At 38.9% G+C, this 22,500-nt stretch overlaps 2 protein-coding genes across 5 annotated transcripts in view; both read left to right on the forward strand.

Moving 5' to 3' along the window:
• The first annotated feature begins 3,467 nt into the window (after positions 1 to 3,467).
• LOC111320850 (uncharacterized) lies at positions 3,468 to 8,198 on the forward strand. 3 transcript variants are annotated; one of them, XM_088735015.1, is made up of 5 exons: positions 3,468 to 3,658; positions 4,803 to 5,088; positions 6,002 to 6,272; positions 6,623 to 6,750; positions 7,754 to 8,198. In XM_088735015.1, exons 1-5 carry the CDS (start codon positions 3,474 to 3,476, stop codon positions 7,952 to 7,954), a joined length of 1,071 nt encoding a protein of 356 aa, XP_088591141.1. In that variant the 5' UTR covers positions 3,468 to 3,473; the 3' UTR covers positions 7,955 to 8,198. The 3 variants fall into 3 exon arrangements, with proteins under 3 accessions (XP_088591141.1, XP_088591143.1, XP_088591142.1); XM_088735017.1 differs by having other exon boundaries at positions 3,549 to 3,780; XM_088735016.1 differs by having other exon boundaries at positions 3,549 to 3,742.
• A 4,498-nt stretch (positions 8,199 to 12,696) lies between these two features.
• LOC111320863 (fibroblast growth factor receptor 3) overlaps positions 12,697 to 22,500 on the forward strand; it is an 11,561-nt gene continuing 1,757 nt past the window's right edge. Inside the window, exons 1-10 of one of the 2 annotated variants that reach the window (XM_022923587.2) lie at positions 12,697 to 12,975; positions 16,926 to 17,112; positions 17,413 to 17,715; positions 18,687 to 18,860; positions 19,294 to 19,442; positions 19,802 to 20,420; positions 20,747 to 20,857; positions 21,275 to 21,456; positions 21,967 to 22,089; positions 22,302 to 22,372. In XM_022923587.2, coding sequence (XP_022779322.2) covers positions 16,992 to 17,112; positions 17,413 to 17,715; positions 18,687 to 18,860; positions 19,294 to 19,442; positions 19,802 to 20,420; positions 20,747 to 20,857; positions 21,275 to 21,456; positions 21,967 to 22,089; positions 22,302 to 22,372 — 1,853 coding nt within the window. In that variant the 5' untranslated portion in view covers positions 12,697 to 12,975; positions 16,926 to 16,991. Of the gene's footprint in view, positions 12,976 to 15,394; positions 16,321 to 16,925; positions 17,113 to 17,412; positions 17,716 to 18,686; positions 18,861 to 19,293; positions 19,443 to 19,801; positions 20,421 to 20,746; positions 20,858 to 21,274; positions 21,457 to 21,966; positions 22,090 to 22,301; positions 22,373 to 22,500 lie in introns of those variants that run through there. The other variant, XM_022923588.2, reaches the window with a different exon arrangement.

A 22,500-nucleotide genomic window follows, 5' to 3' on the forward strand; every position in this document is an offset into this window, starting at 1 on the left:
ATTAACATGTCCTGGATACGGCGTCCCTCTAGTGTGCTATGCAAACCGATCCAATTTAGCAATTTATCGTAGGAGTTATTCTTATCTTTATATACAAACCTAAGCGCGCGTTCGTTTACTCTCTCCAATTTCTTGGTGTTCCTGGCTCCACAATGGTGCCATATCTGGCTGCAATAATCGAAATGCGGTAAAATAAAAGCACGATATAGTGCTTCCTTGGTTTTGCAAGGCAGAACATTCTTAAGCCTATTCAAGGCATTAACTTGTCCTCCTACCTTTCGGCAGATAGATGCGATATGAGAATCGAATTTCAACCTATTATCTAATATTACGCCTAGTAGCCGTATCTCGCTGGAAACAGGTATGGGCCTTTCTTCGCATTTTATATCGTATTTGTGAGCCGTGTTTCCCAGCACCAGAGCCTGATATTTATCCAGATTAGCTACCATGCCATTTTGTTGAAACCACAGTATGGTGTTAGTCAGGTCTTGATTTATACCGTCTTCCACAGCTTGGGAATCCTGGTGCGATAGATAGAGTTTGGTGTCATCTGCGTAGCTTATCAGCCCACAATCTCTAATAGCAAATGTAAGATCATTCATGAAAATATTAAACAATAGTGGTCCAAGTAAGGACCCCTGTGGCACTCCTGCCGACACACCCATCCAGGTAGAGAAGGTATGGCCCGACTTAACACGTTGATAACGGCAAGATAAGTAACTTCGTAAGAGTGCCACTGAATTGTCGTTCACACCATAAAACTTTAACTTCTCGAGAAGCAGCTCGTGTGGAAGGCAGTCAAAAGCCTTGCTAAGATCGGTGGCAACCGCTCCGATGACCTTGCGCTTGTTAGGTTCCGCTTTCCGGTCTTCCGTTAAAGTTAAAAGTGCCGCCAGGCAACCATGAAACTTTCCATATGCAAACATGGAATCATGAAAAATAGATTCAAAATGCTCCGTCATCTGCATGTGAATGATTTTCTCGAATACCTTGGCGAAGGCAGGTAGTACGGTGACCGGTCTGAAAGTCTTTTTGTCTAGGACACTTTCCTTTTTGTGATGCGGGGTTATTTGACCATGTTTCCAAGTCTCTGGGACTTGGGATTTAGCTATGATGGTATTCAGTAGATCGCTTAAAGGTTTTGCTATTGAACCGGATGAAGCTTTAACAGCCCGCGGAGGAATAAGATCATGTCCCTGCGCTTTATTAGGTTTCATACTGTCGAGTACCGCTTTCACAACATGACGGTTAGTCAGTTGCAATCCAAAAGTGTTCGCCGGTCGCTGACTCACCATAGGAATTCTGTTTATATGTGCCTGGTCTCTGAAAACAGTGTGCTCGTGTACAATAAAAATCCTTTGTAATATTTGTAAAATACTCGTTGAAAATTTCCGCTACTTGCTTTGCTCCTTGATGACTTTTTCCTTTTCATTGAGAACAATAAAATCGTCCGGCACACGCTTTCTGGTATGCATTAACGGCCGCATGGATTTCCAGAACTCCGTTAGGTTTCCCGCGCGCGAAAGGCCTCCCGATCTTGAGAATAAAATCGGGTAAACTCTGATCAATTCATTAAAATGCGTGCGAAACGAGAATCAAAATTCCTACTGTGAGCTGATATCGACTTATTGTAGGGAGAAAAGAAAATATTTGCTAATGTCGTGCAGCCTGGGACTTGCAAAGAGTGGGTGGGCATCGTTTTTTGCACTTCACACTTCACGCTCTATCCACATTCTGTGCATCGTTTTTGCACTTCACACTCTATAGAGTCTGTTGTTCAGTGGTAGAGCATCGGAGTGCAGAATCCGAAGACCTGAGGTTCGATTCCTCATGGGGACTCAGAAGTTTTTCTTTGTCCCACGTTCATGAGTAGTAGACTTGCCCCAAGTCGTCTTTTTATGCTCGTCTTAAAGAAAAACGAGCGACGAAGTCAGAGGAACGAGCAACGAGGTCATATTCCGCCCCACTGGACTCCCACATAAACGGACTTTGAGAAAGTCTAATTACTAGACGAAAACATCTTTCTTTACAAAATCCTTTCCTTCAAAGGGTAAGTACATTCAAATGTTAACATTCTATGTGACGTGATCCACGTCTTAACGGCTTATCAGTCACACAAAAGATAAGAAAACACGGTTAGGATTAAAGTTCACACGACGTCGGCGGACACGAAATTTGGTAAAGTTACTCTACTTAGGTCTCACCGCCTCCCACATTTGACGATAAGTTATCGTTCACTGGATCAATCCCAGGTGCAAAACAATGCGTTACCAATTGCGGGTCGGTTTTTATGGTATGAAAGCTGAATGCGAATGCAAGAGTAAAATCCTTTCGCCGAATTGATTTGAAGCTCTCTCATGTGACCGTCGAACTTAACAGCCTCTTCAATAATAATAATAACAAAATTATTCATATAGCGCCTATCCACAAATTAATAAGAATTAAAATATCACACGATCCAGAGTTTCACGAATACAAATAGCGACCCCATCTCCATTAGGTTGAGAAAAATTAAAACTTCCAATTTCCTACGTAAATTCATCTGTATATATTTAGCTGGAGAAAAACCCGTTCCGATTATCAACTGGTTCAACTGCTCAAGACACGGAGGCACATCGATTCAATTATTTCCGTTTTTACTTAATTACTGGCCATGGACTACGTCATCGAGTGCGAAGTTTCTGGTTACAAAATCTTTTATGACTTTGGAATGAAAATTCTTAGTTTAATCATGGATAAAAGGGTGGGAAACAGGAAGACATTATTAAAATTCCAAAACGTTTAATTGACAACAAGAAATACATACTGCCATGTAAACACGACTCTCCTATTCCATATTTCCCTTGTAAAATTACCTACACAGGGTTGAAAGTTAAGAACAGACAAATTATCTTTACGTTGATCAGCACATGTTGAAAATGTTTTGGGGGATTTTTCATATTCCCACAAAACGGGAAGTTGAAATAATATTGAGTGATTTCCTTCAGATTGTCACTCATGCGTTGCCAACAGTCATGTTGATACGTCACACTTCCTGTCGATAGGGAAACGCTCTATCACCTCCGGGCATACCTTCGCAATTTAGGTAAAGCAAAAGGAACGTGTTCCGCATATCAATTTCTGTAATATAAAATAAACAACCGAGATAGCTATATGGAACGAAGATGAAAAAAATTGGCAACAATTTGAAGGAGTATAAGCAGAAATGTTATGGCAAATCCAGTTCTCTGCAAATTTGTGATCGAATCGCCACTTTTTAATAGGCTCAGAAAAAAAAATGCCACTTTCAAAAACATGGCGAGTATTAAACCAATCAAAGACGTCATAAGGACGGCGAGGAGAATTCGCTGTGGCGCTCCTCAAAGAAAGCAAAGAAGACTGACTGCGACGAAAATTCCGTCTTCGTTCATCGCTTTCCGGTATTTCAGCGAAACTAAGAAACTTCCCTTCAAGCCCAACTGTTTTGATAACAAATGCACTGGCACGCAAGGAATATCGGTAATGGGTTAATCGCTCCAGGTCAAGTTATATATAACTACAGCTATTTAAACGCAGCAGACGAACTCTTATTTCAGAAGGAGCTGTGCCAGACCGATCTCGCTTGCCTAAGGATCCCCCAGAACAACAAGTACAGAAGACTCTTACTGATTAAGTCTATGTAAGGGTTAAAAAAACATCGCACGTCCTTTCCACCAGCTAGTAGGGACCTTAAGCAAACCACGACGGCGACGGCAACGAAGAGGTGGGAAAAAAAGATATTATTGGCAGAACAATAGCCCAGTACGTGCGTTTGAAAACTTAGTACATTTCTTAGCCGTCCTTTGCAAAACAGCAACCGGTGCAACCACCAAAATTTGCGTCCAACGCGAAGGGAAACCGCAACAGGAAATTATTTTCATTTCCATTTGGAACTCAACGCTACTTCTATACGTTGAGCTAAAGTTGAGGTGTAGTGCCGTATGAGACGGTAAACACATGCAGCCAGTTACCAAATTCTAATCAAAAGTGGGATTTCATTTTTTAACCGACGTCTTCCTGGGCGTTGCCATCTTGACTGCTCAAGGTCCCTCGTATTACACACGCCTCGGACACATTAGATTTAACTTAGGTTATGATATTTCTGTGGTGAACATTTCATTGTTGTCAGTCATCATTTTATTTCCTGAAGCTGTCGAGAGCTTCGTATGAACGTAACTTCGTCGTTATTACAAAGTGTGGGCATAGGGTATACAATGTACCAAGTGAAAACGAGCTGGAAACGAGTGCAAACTGGCGCAGCCTCAATAACTGTTCTTTGTTCCTCCGGTACTCAGCTATGCATGTTCAGACGAACATGCATGCAGTACGAACAGTTCGTGTAGCGTCACAATGTCACGCCAAAAAAGTAAATAACCTTTCCTTTTGCTGACAGATATAATTCTGTAAGATTCTCACGCCACGCTAGTGAAATTCCCGCTCCAAACTACAACAAAATCTTATGTAACTATGGACCGTAAAAAAGCCGATCATTTTGAACTGTTGTGATATCACGAATGAACGCGCATTAAGTATTCGAGATTAAGGACAAGTCATACCACAGGTTACCTCGCTAATCGATATAGACTGACACCTATTAATTAATTCAATTGATTGGTATTGGCCAATTGATATGAAAGTTACAGGAACTGAATCCATTGCTAGTAGATGTACAACGTAATTGCACTAACGTAAGGCTGCCAAAGAAGAATGCCATGCTTTCCAAAAGATCCAGCAAAGATGCAAACAAGAGTACAACACACTTCTTAGACTCTTTTCTTTGACAGAAATCACGAGATGCCTAAGAATTCAAGTGATAAGATGATAAGAATCCACGTGACTTTTGGAGAAACCAAGCGGATCGTTGTCTTTCAGAAGGGAGGAGAAGTTAAGAAATTGCGTCCTTTTTTCCTTCAGTCCTTCTCTGATGTGTTATCGGGTGATATTGCTCCTGAGCATGTCACTTTACAAGAGTATCTTGAGGACTTTAAAGACTTCGCGGAACTTTGCTCAGATTCAACGCTCAACAATGACATCAAAATCCGAGCCATAATATCAAAATCGCTAAAACAGGTAATGTCTGTCTACAATGCAGTGAGCAAAAAAGAAAAAAAAAACATCATAATAATGAATTAAACAAACAAGTAAAGTATGTGACTATGTCAAAACAGACATGAATGGCAAAAAATCCATTCCTGTCCAAAGAGATTCTCAACTGACTAATTAATGAGTATTATCTTATTACCTCTAAAGGAAACAATTAATTCATTCAGTGAATAAAATAATGTAGAAGAAATAATCAAGGATTAGTGAGGTGCGTTCAATTTACCTAAGGAATGGATATTTTTGTCTCGACGTAATAAAAACTAGCGTCTAATTTCCAGTTCTGATTTTAAGTAGCTAGTGGCGTTCGATCAAATTGGTCACAATTTATCCGCATAACTCCCCATGGCATCCTGAACGAAGCGAGTCATCCCGCGGGACTACGGGAGGTCAAAGTGCTTAGTCAGTCCAAGATGATGCCCTAATACTGGAATAACACCGCACCGCGAATAGTTTGTGTTTTCCTGACGTTGAATGCAATGAAAAAATGAGCACAGTCTCCGCGGATATTACCCTTTACATCACTCATGAAGAAATTTATCATTCCATTCTTAATACACGTGATCCGTTGTACTACTATAATTTTGGATTCTCTTTCCACTTCTGGATGTACCTCGTGTGTTCTCTCTCAATCAGTAAATAACACGTGAAGATAGCGTGTTACAGACAGAAACTAGGTACAATATCTTTTATTTCCTAGGATAAAATAGAGACGATGATAGACAGCAAATGATTTGTATACTATTTAAATTTGTTCTAGGTTGGATCCACAGATAAATTTGGGCATTTCAACTTTAAAATTTCCTTGATAACCAGACAATCTGTCAGTTGTTTCCATATCTTAAAGCAATGATCAAAACTATTTTGCCACATTCCTCTCTAGGCTGCACAAATATCTTCCGTTGAGATTCAACAAGACATGAAACCCCAAAGATGGCCCGAATGGTGGCACCAATGTTACTTGGTGCATCCATGGGTTCCAACACATATGGTGGTACCAGGTTTGCCGGTGTATGGAAGGCCTCATCCAATCATAATAAATACCACTTACCAACTTTGGAACCCCGTCAGCAAGCAAAACGATGGCTGCCTTGAACGTGATCCGCATAATAATACAGTGAATTGTAAAGGGAATTTCAACGGGGGAACTAACAGTAAGTTTGACGTCACGAAGTTTTAGCAGGAACAGAGGAAATTATTTAAAAATCATTATCACCATTACCATCGTGGTTATCACTGTCATCGTCACTGTCTCCGTTCTTGATGTCATTGTCGCTAACCCTTTCTATATCATTCTCATTAAAATAAATTTCATCATTAATATATTGAAAAGCTGTCACTTCTATCATAACTATCATCTTCATTACTAAAGTCTGTCTTTCCTCGGCCTATTTAACTAAATTACCTTTTGACGTAACACATGTAAATGCTGAAATGATCCATTAAATCCTGTCCTTGTCCGCTACTGTTGGTTACTACAATTATCTTTCTCTACTTCCTTCAGCTGTTATGACCACCATTGATGAAACGCGCTCTGTGACCTTCTATGTGGCACTTCTGTTTCATGATGATAGTGATGGTAAGAACTATGCCCTCACTGGGAATGGAGAAGGAGATGACATTACCACCACAGTAAGTCCCAGAAAAACTATTCATTCTAGCTAACTCGACATAACAGGTGGCATTTTGTAAAGAGGTGAAGTGTAAGGAGCAGAGGAACCATCAATCTGCTCGGATCCAAAGACCGCATGAATTGACAAAAACTAATCGACTGGACACAAAGACGAATAGAACTTTTCTGACTGACAGATTGACGAAATGACTAAAGAACGGACTGACAGACGAAGGATTCTGAAGGCTCACGCTCGAAACGTCAACTTAAGTTTGAGAACTCTTTACAGCGGCCAATTCACATTATCAACTCATTTGATAAAACCAATTTATCTTGTAATAACCCATCCCCCCCACCCCCCCGACAACCGACGCAGCACCAAAGTTTCTGTAGGAACTTGTCCCTCAATTCTAAAGATCGACTGACCGACCGACCGACCGACCGACTGGTTGACTGACCCATTGTCTGACTGAACACCTGACTGACTGACTGACTGACTCAACGACTGACTGGCCAACTGACTGACTGACTGACTGACTGACTGACTGACCAACAGACCCACTGACTGACCCACTATCTGACCAACCACCTGATTGACCGACTGACTAACCGACTGGCTTACTGGCCAGCTGACCAACTGACTGAGTGACTGCCTGAGTGACTGACTGGTCTCATGCTATGATCTCATCAACGAAAGTGGGTCTGACAGTAATTACTTTAGCCTAATAATTAGAGCCACCTTAAATTTATGTTACTAACATCCACGTCACAACTACACATATTTTGACTTTGATGGTAGCTGGGAGGCACGGGTTCAAACCCCTTCCAGGGCAGAATTTTTTTAATATTTAACAACCAAGGTTTAAGTTGAAATTAATAAGTTATTCCCATATAATTTACAAGGGAGATGGTTCCACTTTAGGTTTTGCATACTGTATGTGTAATCTCTGTGATTAGTAAGTGTCTAACATAAACAAACTGAAAAGAATTATGTCAGATTTGCTGGTTTTTCTATCTCAACAGGAAGTCAAGATTAGTGAGCCAATCGGCAAAAAATGTATCTTTGAGCCATTGTACTACTGGGGTTACACCATGTTCCAAAACCTGAACGATAAGAGCCTATACCTGGGATGCGATCACACTGGAAAAGCAACACTGGTGAAGAATGCTGACCTTAACTATCCCAACCCTCAAGCTCTGTTTATTGCAAAAAGAGTTGTTTAAAGCTGGCTTCAAAGCTGAATAAGGATCATAACTTTTCACCACCTTGACTTTTCTTCATAACTTTTAGAGGCATATGTTACCTGTAGCTTTTTTGATAGAGAAATTAAGCAGAGTCAGTGGAACAATTCAGTTACTAAAGAGTGCCTTCGACGTTTTCAAGCCTTCGAGATGGACGTCTATTTCCCTCTGTTTGTAAGGAAGAACACGCCTTTTAATAAAAGAAATATAAGAGGAAAGTTTACAACACTTGAAATCAATTTCTATTTCAACTAACGACAGAAAGAGAAGAGATAGGGTACACAGAAAAAGGAAAAAAACCCGCCATATAAAACGATGGGAGCGACAGTAGGCATGTTTAGGGCAGAAGACTGCAAAAAAATTTTAAAATTTCATGATTAGTCTGCAATGGCCACCGTTCGATAAGTATGCTTCGCAGCTCATCTTCTGGATGGGATGGGACGGGATGTTACCCAAAACCCCCAAAGAAGAGCCGCATTAAGCGACTAACGTTCAATGTATTCAAGAGCGAAGGGTAATGTTTACCTCTAGAAAAAAAATTTTGAAACGAGAAACTCGTTTGCTTCAAATAGTCCTCTCTTACAGCTGAAAACTTTTCTTTCCATGACCTCATATACGCACAAGAGACGAAGTCACATAGGACAAGAGAAACTTTCCTTTAGGTGCGTGGAATAAAAGGACTGATTTTCTATGAAACCCAACATCAGCCTGTCGTTCAATTTCATTAAACAACATTTTACCATTCTAAACAACTGTCATCCCCGTGAAATGTACCAAACAATTTAAATTGATAGGAAACATAAAAATAGAAGAAAAGTGAAAATTTATGATTACATTCACAAACTAAACTGAACTTGCATTACAAAGGAAATTGATCTGATGGTCAGGAATCTGTGAACTGTACTAGGAAATGTGCACAAGTAACAATGACATAACAAAAATGTGTCATCATCTTCCACCATGAAGACGGCCAAGTCAAGATAACTTGAAATTTAACTTTTTCCTGACTTCTTTTGAATGTGAAAACTTTCCCTAACTCAAAGTGTAATTCAATGACTTTTCCTTGACCTTGAAGCAATTTATCCTTTGCAGACATTTCCCTGACACGTGACAACCATGAGTTTATCCGTTAACTTGTCAGGTGTAAACAATTTCAGCCTGCGGTTGCAAGTTAATGTAACTCGGTCTTTTTTACAGTGAAATGCAAAACAGTAACCGAAGAAATTCATATTCATATTACGCAAATACTCAGTCCTAATACCCAAACAGAATGTCACTCGTACCCTTTTGCCCCCCCCCCGTCCCCCCCCCCCCATTTATCATCTAATCCCTTCCTTCTATTGATACTAGCAGAGTGGGGTGAAATCTTTAGAAAACTTTCTTCCAGAATGTAAATCGTGCGTCCTAAATAACATCCAGGCCTATAATTGACCTCTTCAACTGGCTTTCGCACACTCTATTAGTATGTCAACCATAAATTTACTTTCAAGTCGTTTGAGGTTGTACGAAAGCAATTTTCACTCTTGCTTTTTAGAATCAAATGCACTTTCACTATCATTATCGTTAGGACATCTGTTTGTCTTCCCTTCAAATATCATCTCCTATCAGTCCCGATCCATTACCGGTAGCCGAAGTGTTTCTCGGTGTCATTTGAAAGAAGCGATGAAACCTCACTGTGTACGAATGGTTGGTTTGTGTGAACTTTCCTGTGGAAAGCCGCGCGGAAACACGCGTCTGCCGTGTTCGTATTAGTGATTGCGGTCGCAACCCGAGCAAACAGACCCCGACCTCAGCAAACGACTGTCAACTTGAAATTGTGCTCTCGTTATTGTTGACAACAGAAAAAGTACGACGGCCATAACTATCTGTGTGGAAGGCAGGGACGACAAGTAGATTTTTCGTTGGAGACCTAAGGTTGCGTGGTGGTTGATAGTTTTTGCGAGGGTCTTTAATGTAAGTCGGAGCAAGACCATGAAGAGCCCTGTAGGTAATAGTAAGTATTTTAAATTCAATTCGGAGATCAATCGGGGGCCAGTGGAGTTTTTTTGAGAACAGGTGTAATATGGCAAAACTTTGGTGAAACAGTCATATTTAGAGATTCATCAAAAAGAACTCCAATGTTACTTGCTCTTGAAGAAGCCAGCACTCTCATCACAGACATGAATAAGTGACAAGGCTGGTCGAGCAAGGTTACGAGATGATATGACAAGAATCTCAGTTTTGTCTTTATTTAATTTTAATCTATTAAGAAGAATCCAGGTGTCAATTTCCCGTACACAGGCCTCCAACTTACACTTGCTCAGCTCCATTAGGGATGTTAGGGATGCTGGATCACATGACATTTTTAAAAGACGACTTACTGTCAAACTAAGTGAAGCGTACCCCTCAGGATTACATTAATGATTTGATTATTTGAATATTAAACCCGCTAATCGTTTCAGGAGCGCAATGACGAATTGAATATTTGAACATGGAACCCACTAACCGTTTCAAGAATGCAATAATGGGTTGATTATTTGAATATTGAACCCGGTAGCCGTATTCGTTTTAAAAAGGCGCGGATTATTGTTCAAATCAGAAGTCCATTTCTGATTGGATTATGCGAACACGTGATGATGGATCGGAACTATTTCAACACGGCGTAAGACATGGCGGGAAAGGTGAGTTCGCGTGTTGTGTAGAACTTCTTGTTAATGTTGTAAATGGAATGTTATCGAGAGCTTTTTTCGCCTATTTACATCTTGACGAACTTGTAAAAATTCTTGTGTGTATTCATGGTCGAAAAAAATAGTTTACGGGCGAAGCCATCGCAAGACTTGTTTTATTTCGTTAATACATAGTCAATAGGGTCCCCTCTACTAAGTATGGTTAATATTTGCCATCGACTGTTTTCGCAGTGTTCTTAAAGTGTAATTTGTTCATTTTCAGGTTTCCTCGTCAAATAGAACAATCTTATTGGACTTCAGAAATGGACTTCTAATTTGAACAATGATCCGCGCCTTTTCAAAACGGATACGGCTATCGGGTTCAATATTCAAATAATCAATCCATTATTGCATTCGTGAAACGGCTAGCGGATTCAATAATCAAATAATCAATTAATTATTGCATTCTTGAAACGACTGGCGGGTTCAATATCCAAATGATCTATTCATTAATGTAACCTTGAGGGGTACGCTTCACTTAGTTTAACTGTAAAACTGCTCTTTTTACACGTGCTTTTTAAATTAATGAAATGATCTTGGTGTTTTATAATCTTAACTAATTTTATTTCTTCTAAACTATTTTTTAATCGTGACTTTGTAAATAGCGCTTTTGGACCCATGGGAAAGGGCGCTCTATAAATGTCTTATTATTATTATTATTATTATTATTATTATTATTATTATTGAAACTGCCTTTTCTTTATGGCGGTCATTACTACTGCAATTGGTTTTGTGTCAAGCAGATCTATATGACAGAATTTTGCGTGATTATGTGTAGTGATTAATACTTGTTATCATTGTTTTTTGAGCGTGACATAGCATACGTACTCTTGGACGAGTTTCGTAAAAATCTACAATACAATACAATACAATATTGTTTATTTAACGAAGGTGACGCAATTAACCCAATGAGTTATCTAACTAACGGCCTTCACAACCAACCATCCCACCCCTGCAGGAGACGGGACCTCCATTTATTCGTCCATATCCGAGAAGACTAGAATATCTAATCATTTCTTGATGTTATAGAAAGGTAGCATATTCTTCTCAATTATTTTAAGACCTTGAGTGTTGGTCCGGCCGGGGCTCGAACCCTCGACCTCCCACACAACCGTCCAGTGCTCTATCCATTGAACTAACCGGGAGGCGGTCAACAATTTTTGCCTTACGTGGACGTTTTCCGGTCAATTTATCTGTCGTGAAAGTGGAACAATAATAAGACCAACTGATAGAATATTTAGTAGTTCACAAGTGGGAGAACTGAAGGGCGACAAGGCTTCATCTGTTCTTAGTAATTACTTGTAAAGGATTCTTGGCTTAATGTACGTCATGTGCGCAGATTCATTTTCCCACCCATGTTTTCCTTTACTAATTCAAAGAAATTGGATTTCCTACGTGATGTGGTTTGTGGAAGCCGGCAAATGAATGGGGAAAAAGTTTCTCTGTTCTGTTTCCAAGAATTTTGTGCCTGTGTTTAATTTGTTTTTCCGCTGGTAACGCTACGCTCCTAACAGACCTCTTGAGTTTTATCAAAAGGACTTTCTGACTCCAGGTCAATTTGATTTAACCCACTTAATTGGATATCTATACTGTACAAGTCATCGATAACGTTTACAAGCAACTGGTCGGTAAATGCTTATCGACTGAAGCGTTACTGAGGACTCCTGACTTAACACCCATCAACATAAAACAATGACAAACGTCACTTTGACGCAAATCACTTTTAAAGCTGTAGATGACCTTGCATAACCTTAAAACAAAGATGAAATATTCGCCTGTGCTAAATTTCCCGGTATCAAATCCACTAAGCAGGCTCTCTCCAAGACAGAAAATTTCCCACTGAATTGACGGGTGGTTCCGAAGAAAACTCTACCCAACAGGTCTTTCGATTCAGGAAGTATTTCAATCGTTCACGACCTCTAACCACGACATTTACAAAAGACTGTAGCGAGCACAGTTCTGACAGATGATGAAAAACGGAAATGAGGGACAAACCCTTGACCTTGTTACACTGCTGTAACACATTAGGCATATTCAGGAAAGAAAACGTAACCGGACGAAAATACAATGTCTCCTCGAGGAAAATATTAACGATGGTTTTCACCGAACAACGCCTATTTAAGTTTCTTACTGCTTATTAGCGATTGGTAAGCGCACACTGGAACGAAGCGTTTCACGACTTATCCATATTTTATAAATACACATAGACACATCGCGAAGTATGTTGTTGATTCACTGAAAAACCACAGAATCTACTTCTAGCAGAGCGCTCTGAAAGCTGTTGACTCCATTCACAAGGTTAGTCTCAAACTTTACCCGGTTCCACGCAAATAATAAGACGGTTTGGGATCTATTAATTCATTCCCTATGGCACTTTCATATGAAAGAGGTAAACACTGAGGCTATCAGTATCGATACATCGTAAATTGTGACATCGAAGTCAGAAGAGTTTAATTCAGTTTGAGTTTCGTTTCCGATGCTGCTAATCCGAGATCAGTAAATATCGGTATGAGAGCCTGAAAAATCTGGACAAAAATTGGGCATACTTTGTTTAAATACATTTTAACGTAAATTTCATCTTCCTGAAAGAAACGAAATTTGTTGGCAGTCGGTTAGTTCCTGCGCTCTCCTTTGAACGATATTTTGGGATGGGAAGTTCTTAAGGAAAACGAAAGCTACAGTTTGTTCAAAACTCGTGATTCATGAATAAAGCGCTGTACGATCGCGAGTCAGTAAAATATCATTTTAAGTAACGTACTCCAGCACGAGCCGTTCCGCGTCAATGGAAATTTCTTTCGGCCGCTGATTTCCCGGTAATAATATCAAAATAGTTTTCCGAAGCATTCACAAGGGAGATGCTCAGGTAATGACGAGGTTTGTCAGGTCTGTCTTGGTGGAAAGTTCATGGCAGGTTTTGGGAAATGTTTCTCATGCTTAATTCTAAGTTGTTCAAATAAAGATACAATGTAGTCCAAAATATTGTCTCATTCAGGGGTCAAGTGCTCGGCCCTATGGCATAAGCCGTGCGAAAAGGTGTCATATGGGATTCTTATTTTGACATCATTTATTTAATGTCAAAAACAGTGCGATGTGTTGCAAGTAAAATGTAGGCAATCCAAGAGTGATGACAGCCTAAGTATACGATCAGTGGACATTAACTAGCATTTGATTTAAAAAAGTAAGTCAAAGTGAGCTGACAGTCTGAACCCTTCAGAGCTGACAGTCTTACGCCTTCAGAGCTGACAGTCTTATGCCTTTAGCGCTGACAATCTTATGCCTTCAGAGCTGACAGTCTTATGCCTTCAGCGCTGACACTCTGAACCCTTCGGCGCTGACAGTCTGAACCCTTCAGAGCTGACAGTCTGAAACCTTCAGTCTCAGTGCTGTTAGTGCACTGAGGAAACTGACAAACAAACAAACCCTATCATATCGCAATATGTATTTGACACAAGAAACTGGTATAACTATAGCTACAAATTCACAGCTAAAGTTTTATGTGTACAAATTATTGATCACCAAGAAAACAAAATTAACGTTACAACACCAACAACAACAAAAATCACAAAATGTGTTGGTGTCAACCAGGCAGAGGAGGTTAAGACATATTTCATTAACTTACACACACTTTACAGAAGAGTTAAATAAGATAGCTATAATTAATACAATCAAACCCATAGCATATGATTATCATTCTGGTTGAATACTTTAAAACATAAAGAACAGTCAGAAAAATTGTGAGGCTGGTAATATTTGCCGAGTGTCGGGAGTTTTGATATCAAGGAAAACTACATTTGAATACAAAAATGTTTATTCTTTTATACACATACAACTCTGAATCTTCTACAAAGAATCTTGTTCTTCGGTCAGCATTTTATGAAGATTAAATGCAGAATCTGGCCTTTTCTATATGTAACTTGTTCTGAATTTATAAAGATTATATAGAGATTCTTAAAACTTTATTTATAATGTGGAGATGATACACACTGGTTTTTCACTGACAAGTTGTGCAGATGAGATAATAAACCTACCATGATTGTCTCTACCCAGAAATTAATAGACATTAATTCATCTTTGGTATCAGGATTGTGATGGATAAAAGCAACATTCAAAGGGTGAAAAAAACCATTCATGAAAACAGATCTGAACCATGTCTGAGAAAAGAACCCACATTAAGCTGATGTATGCTTAGCTTAAGGGTACAACTAAACTAACCAATAAATAATAATAATTATATAATATTGATGACTCAATTAATTAAAGTATTTCCACTGAAAGGTGGTTCTTCATCTGTGAAATTATGAATATTATAAAATATTTAAAAATAATCCTAACAAAAGTGATATTAATAAAAAGCTGTAGTTATGTATAACATTAAGGATGCTACTGACAGAAGATTGTTAATCATGAATATACATACAAATCAAGAAATCAAACATACATTTGCCTTACTTACTAGATAATTCCTAACTTGAGTTTTAATTTCACCAAGAATTACAGAGTTCCTTGCAGCACAGGGTAATGAATTAAAAACACTAGAGGCCCTGTCCTTTCCTGGAAATTACCTGACTTAACTGAGAGGTACTTTTACACAATGAATGAAGTGTGTGATCACAATACCCTACCTTTGGAAAGAGTACCATATAACCCCATACATTAATTATGCATTCCACTTCTTTGTCTTTCACGACAAAACTTTAAAAACTAAGTCTACTAGTTTTAATGCATAATTAATGCATGGGGTTATATGGTACTCTTGCTCCACCTTTTCCAGGAGAACTTCAGAAATCTTTTCTAAATCTGGGTCTCTCAAGCACATGATTGAGAGGTGACGTGTAGGCCTCGGGTAACAAATAACTAAGATAATTAGGAACTTGATGCGAGGTTCTGTAATTAATTGTAACTTCACCACATCATGCATCTGGACCATTTACCCAAGCTGTAGATTAACCAATCTCCTAAAATATTAGTACAAATTTGAACAGGTCTGAGAGAAAGATTGTAAGAATCAAATAAGTTACTACATAAAAGAAATAATAATTAGATTTATTAGTAGGCAGATCGACAAATAAATATATGAATAAACAGTAAATAAGTTGCAAACTGATGTAGCTTGCATTTTCACCTCAAAAAAAGAATTGACCTACATTCAGATCTCAACGGAATATACTTTTACCTCGAAATTTTACGCACCAAAAGTCAAACACCGCTGCCACACTTATCCCGGCCCTTCATTTCCAATATTCAAGGACCATCTGACAACGTAACTGAAGTTATTGAATAGGCACGCGCCAACGCTAGGGGAGAGTTTATTTGGAACCCTGGTAACTAGTAAACAATTATGGAGATTGAGGCGCTCAGGGTAGCCTTTTATCGCTTATTAATTTTTGTGTAGATGGTTCAGAGGCATTGAGTATGCCACAGAAATAGAACAAACATACCTTTGCTTTCAGCAACGAGAGGATTTTCCTTTCAGCGTTCAGCTGAAAGCAAATGATTTAATGCTCTAACAGCATATCAAGGAGATCAAGATTGATCATCTCTCAGACAGCTGTACGAACTACGTTGTGCTCTGAATTCAGTATCACTTGAACTGCGTGAGTAAGAATCCGATGCATGGCCCAAGAAACTTCCTTAATTTCTCAAGTAAGTTTTCCACCCTGGGAAATGCTGCTCGAATGATTTCAGTAGTTTTAAATCAAGTGATTCAAATTACATGCTGATTTATAGTTACAAAATAATTCAGCTGTTAGGCTAAAAGAGAGCTTCTGACTTTCAAAGTTGAATCAATGTAAAACTAAGACATACTGTGAGAGCTCTAGTTTTTCCTTTAGCGTTGAAAATCTTTTCATTTTTGAAACAGGTACATTGTTCATTCACAAATGTATCTTTGAGCATAATTATTTGCAAAACAAGTAGAGGCTACAGTCTGTTTGTGAATCATGAATCTGAGCTTAATCTTTCAGCTTTGTAGTTCAGACTTATTGTATCATCAAGGGGATCCACATATACACTGGGATGCTGTCATATCCTCCAAAGGATATTGTCTAAAAGCTCTGTACCCTACTTATTACTAACCTGGGTGAGAGGTTGGGGGAGGGGCGGGTGGGCATGGTCATGAGGCTTCAAGATGTAAAAGTTTCAGGTTTTCTGTCCTCTATTTAACTTACGCTCACTAGTCCAAAGCTCAACTTCTCTGCCACATTTTGGCATGCCTCTCATCATGTGGCGTTTTTAAATGTTTATTTCAGCATATATAGATTCCTTGGACCAAGAACTCACCCACCTTCCTCCAATTGTAATGCTTAGCACATGAGATGGTAGCCAAAAAACCATGGGTAGAAAGCAGAACACAGTCTATACTACTATTTGCTGCTACTGCTTCAGTAATCTTCCCCTCCATCATGTGCCAAACCTGTCATTATATACCAAGGAAAAGTAAGCTTTCTTCATTATTTAATTTAGACACCAGAAATTATGAATGGCAAAGAAAAATGTCCATATGCATTTTAGTCACCATGCATTAGCATGCCTTTTTCAAGAGGATTAGCATGCATTAGCATGCCTTTTATGCATTATGCATTAGCCTTTTATGCATTATGCATTAGCATGCCTTTTTCAATATATCTATTTTCTCAATTATGTATATTTTGTAATAGTCCTAGCTCTTCTTTTATGCAAAGGTACCTCCTCACTTTTTTATCCTGCCTAATTTATGTTTTTTTTCCTCTCCTCAAGCTGAACCTATCATTGAAATAACTTCAGCCAGTGAATTTCGTTTTTGTGAACCTGTCAATGTCACTTGCACTGCACAGGAAAATAAGGACTATTCACACAGATATGATTCCAAGCCAACTTTTATTAACTGGTTTTATGGCAAAGAGTTCAAAAAACGATGTTGGGCGAAGTCAGCAGATACCTCTCTGACATGTTCTTTGGTCATTGACTCCCTGACGTCAAAGAAGCTTGGTAACTACACTTGCCAAGCAAGTACTTCAAATTACCACTGCAGTATAAAACACTTTGAAATTGATATTCATGGTAAGAAAGGTGTATTTAGTATTGTGACTACAATCATCTATGGTGATGCAGTGATATTTTATTGGAATATCGCCTAGCACTGATTGATGCAAGACTTGATAATCAAACCATGCAGAGCGCATACATGGCATTGAAGGAAGAACGTATTGCAATTCTTTAAAGAAACAACTGAAATGATTGATTGTAGACAAAACATAATGATTATTTGTCAACCAAATGTCAGTCATTGGTGAGCCAGTATATATGGAAGCATAAGGCTAATTAAGTTATTACCCTAGGAATATGGACCATTTGCAATGAAATTGATGTCTACCAAAGTGTTAAGGGACCAAAGCATTAAATGATAGCTAGGACACTAATCCTAACGAAGTTTTGTTTTTTTTTTTTTGGAAAAACCTGTTCTCCTCTCAGTCCTAAGTTTTTTTGCAGGAGGTCCAATCTTTACATTTTTATATAGCATTGACCTGGTCCCCAAGGAGGTTCAATCTTTAACCAATTGTGACAAAAAATGTAGCTGCTGAATGTTTAAATATCATCCATTAAGAACTCATATACAGCTGTTTCAAGAACAGTTGTTGGAAAAAAGCTAAATGTGCACAAAACAATCTTGAAGAGTTAAATCTACAGGGTATACAGGAATCATGAAATTTCAATGAATTAAATAAATTAATAACTTCATTAAACCCTGCTGTTTCATCCTTGCAGTAATGTTCTCTCAGATTTCACTGAAATCCTGAGGTCAGTCAAAGAATTTTAAACTGAAACTACTTACTTTTAACAGTTGTCAATTACAATTTATAGTTGTTTTCTGATAACCTTTCTCAAGACAGCTGTATATGAGATAATAATATTTTAATTGGGCTCTGTAGTAAAGTTCTTTAACTAACAGCGATCAAAAGGGTATGCATCATTGCTGACTGGACAAAACACAATCTTAAAAACTTTTAAAATCCCACCTTCCTCCTCCATAGGTGTTCCACCCGCAGAAAAGACAACTGAAGCTCCAACTAACCAAAGTATTGTTCCTGAGCCCAATGTGACGATAAACTGCACTGATTATGGCAAAAATCAGTGTGCTAGCAACAAGACTTCTGAAGATGAGACAGTACAAGGAGGGGTATACCACAGCTCACCGGTAACTACTAGTAAGTAGATACAAAGAAAACCTGTGTTAACTGTTCACACCACAACGTTACTATGCATGTTCTCCACGCTGTTCTCAGCACTTTTTCTGGGGTGTAAACAAGGAGAATTTGTGTGACACTTGAGAGCTTGGTAGCCTTCATTCTTGTGACCTTTAATGTTTGACTCAGAGAAAATATTGTATTGAGAAATTACATGTTAGTCACTCTTAGGGTTCGAAAGGTTTAAGCAGATATTTATATTTGTAGCAAAAATGTTTTACTGTTCATCTGTTCTTGTGTTTGCTTTTTAACTGATTCCTAAAAATATTTTATTCATTTCATAAAAGAATGTTAATGGCTGTCAACCAGATCCAGTAATGTAATACAAAATGTATGAAAAACAGATTTAAAACTTTGCGAACTGGCCTACAACATGACAACGCATTCTTTTCAGTTTTAAGGTCACCGGAAACACACAATTTTTTAAATGGCAGAGGAAGTTCAGAACGAAACATGATCGCAGTAGTGGTACCCAGTGTCATCTCAGCTTTGGTAGTTTTTGGCATTGGAGGTTTTCTGTGGTTTCGTCGAGGAGTTCAACGTGTAAGTTACGAATTTTAAAACATTTTTTACACCATTGGTCTTGTGTTCGCTTGTGTTCATTGTGCGGAAAACTACTGCAAGGGCGTTAGAGATGAGGGTGGGGGGGGGGAGGGGTCAAAGGGTGTTTGTTCCCTCCCTTCTGATCTTCCTCTTTCTCCTATTTGTAATGGCATGCTTGCAAATTTCGGTAACATGTTGGTGTAGAAACCCTTTTCACCTGCAAAATTATATCAATATGCACCCCTTAGCATATTTGCACCTGTCAACAACCTATGGTGCACCTTTTTTCTTGATAATTGGAGTCACTGTAAGCTTCAAATTCCACTAAATTTTTTAAAAAAATTTTTTCTTGGATGTAGAGAAGGGACCCTGGGAATCCTACTCCTGCAAATGCAGACGAACTTCCTTTGAGAGTAATACCAGCGTATGAAGAGTTTTCATCCGAGGATTTAACCGCGCTTGTACGTTTGCAAGAAGAATTCGAAACTACGAACAACTCGAACCATATTGAGACGTCTGCAGAACCAGATGAAGAGCCAGTAACTTTGCCTCTGATTACCTCGGTAAATGCTGACGGGCATTCATTGTTAACGGAAATACGAGTTGAAATTCCAGATAAAAATTCTTTACTTTGCACAAAGTTGTGCTCACGGCTTAACAATTCAGACAATTTCTGTCCAGAAAGACCTCCAAAACCCGTCAAAAAAGGTAGCACAGAAAAGCAGATGAAATGTTCATGCATGACAGTCCCAGAAAACCCAAGCACTATGCAGAGCAATTTGTCAAGTAAAGATAGTGGTTATGATAGTGCAGAGAGCAGAGAGAGCATTTCCGAGATGCCTCTGGAGAACAGGAACGCCTGGCAAATCCGGTGGGATGAACTAAAAGTCCTTGATGAAGTGCTCGGAAAAGGAGGATTTGGAATTGTAAAAAAAGGGTTTTATCGTGGTGAAGAGGTGGCAGTGAAACAGTGTAAAGGTAAGAAAGTAAACAAGGATTGTCTAATTTTCCATACATGTTGTTTTTTTATTTTTCTAAATTGTCTCGTAAAACGGACAGACCTCTATTTCTGATCAACTTGTCAGAAGCGAACTTCACTGTACCTTGCTTTAGCACACCCTCATAGAAATCCTTAACAAGGGAACAATGTCTAGATTTCCAAAATGATTCAGTCTGTTCGTTCCACAATGCCTGTAGCCCTCGAAGAGTTTCGCAATGAGGCCTTAAAGCAACAAAAATTTGTTTGTGTGTTTATCTGATTTTTTAATATTACTATTATTTTTTAATCTCGTCACGTGGTATAGCTGCGTTTTCAAGGTGCGATAAGGACGACCTACTCAATGAGATAAAGATGCTGAAGCAGGCTGGAAGGCATCCTAACATAGTCAGTTTTATTGGTGCCTGCACTCAAGAAGGTAAATTGTTCTTTGTCTTAAGTACAATCTAAGGGGAAAAAAGCTGAGGCACAAAATTCGATAGCTTTTTTCTGGATTCCTTCCAACTGAATGTAGTCAAACTTGTGCGTATTATACCGGTATTTACATCAGTTTTCCATTGTCACCATTGCAATTACTGTAGTTACAATTAATGCAGTTGTTGGCAAAACAAACTGAATGGACCGAAAGGCTTAACGAGGTGGTTGTGGGGGTAAGGGGATAGGGGAATATTACCATTTCTTGACTCAGGAATTAAGTTAAGTATTCGCAATCTAAGCTCCCCTTCAGGGAATATATAAGAAACGGCGTATTTCATTGTGTGTTTTATGGAAACTGACTCGCGAATTTGGCATACGAGTTTAAAGATTAACAGATGTATGTTTTCAATCCCTTCAGATAATATTCTGCTAATAACAGAGCTGGTATCTGGAGGTAGCCTGGAAAGTTTATTGAGGTCTAAACCTCGTAATTGCGGGAAAAACCAATATGAGAACGTAAAATGTCGGATGACTGAGCGAGAGCTGTTACAAGTTTCCTTACAGGTAGCCCTTGGAATGCAACATTTGGAAGAAAAGAAGGTACGGGAAAGGTTAACTGAGAATAAAATTTCCTCAATGGGGATGAACTTTTATCAGAGCAAGCCGGTGGCGGCGTTTCATACCCGATCAGGATGGAAGGGCCCAAGCCTTGGTCAGTTCATTGTGTTGTGTGATGTTCACTTCGCAATGCCTTCCTCCAGTCAAGAGTATGAATGAATGTCAGAAGAAAAGAAAACACCAGGGCAATGTTAGGAACTGCCAGAGGTTTGCCTGTAATGGTGACCCAATGGAGTTGGGAAAGGATACGAGTACTCATTTCATGCCAGCTTAGACTCAATGGGAGCGAAATATTTAGAGTATCATATTTTCATTTAAATTTAAATCTTATAGTCAGGTTCTCAGAGACTGTGGGATAATGAAACATTCCTTTTTGGAACACTCAAGGGACGCTTGCAGCCTTTTCAAACCCACTTTCCATGTCGTCGAGTGCCTGTTTGTCAATCATGAATCTGACAGTTGAGATCACGCGTGTGTCTTTCTCTTTATCAGTACATTCATCGCGACCTAGCGGCGAGAAATGTTTTTATTGGCGCAAACAAGATAGCAAAAGTAGGAGACTTTGGATTGGCTAGAGACGTTTCAGACGGAGGCATTTATACCAAGACCTCTAATGTGAGTACGATTAAATGAAAAAAAATTGAAAAATGAATTAGCAAATTCTCATTTATAAGTTGTTCAGAGGCCGATGCCCATCGTTCAACCAGATTTTTAACTCAGCTTTTTGTACTCTCTAGAACTAGCTTTCTAATAGGTACGGCCGGTTGGTTTGAATAATTTATATAATAAAACATGAAGAGTGAAGTATGCTTTTTATATTTTGATAGGGTGGAGTTCCATGGAGGTGGTCTTCTTTAGAATCCTTAAAATTTGGGGTCTACACATCCAAAAGCGACGTGTAAGTTTGCGATAATTTTGATGTCTTACGTATCATGTAAGTTCATACCAAGTCTTGAATTAACGCCCTTTTCGAAAAAAAAAACCGACCCTCTCCCCTCTCGTCCGTGTGGACGTAATTGATTATAC

The sequence above is a fragment of the Stylophora pistillata genome, chromosome 10 (genome assembly GCF_964205215.1).
Source record: "Stylophora pistillata chromosome 10, jaStyPist1.2, whole genome shotgun sequence".
In the NCBI taxonomy this organism is placed as follows: domain Eukaryota; kingdom Metazoa; phylum Cnidaria; class Anthozoa; order Scleractinia; family Pocilloporidae; genus Stylophora; species Stylophora pistillata.

What these genes read in the sequence shown, in the direction of transcription:
- LOC111320850 (XM_088735015.1), top strand. Translation starts at nt 3,474, where the DNA reads ATGCACTGGCACGCAAGGAATATCGGTAATGGGTTAATCGCTCCAGGT. An exon ending in TATCAAAATCGCTAAAACAG is followed by an intron (nt 5,089 to 6,001) that starts GTAATGTCTGTC and finishes ATTCCTCTCTAG; the next exon opens with GCTGCACAAATATCTTCCGT. An exon ending in TTTCAACGGGGGAACTAACA is followed by an intron (nt 6,273 to 6,622) that starts GTAAGTTTGACG and finishes TACTTCCTTCAG; the next exon opens with CTGTTATGACCACCATTGAT.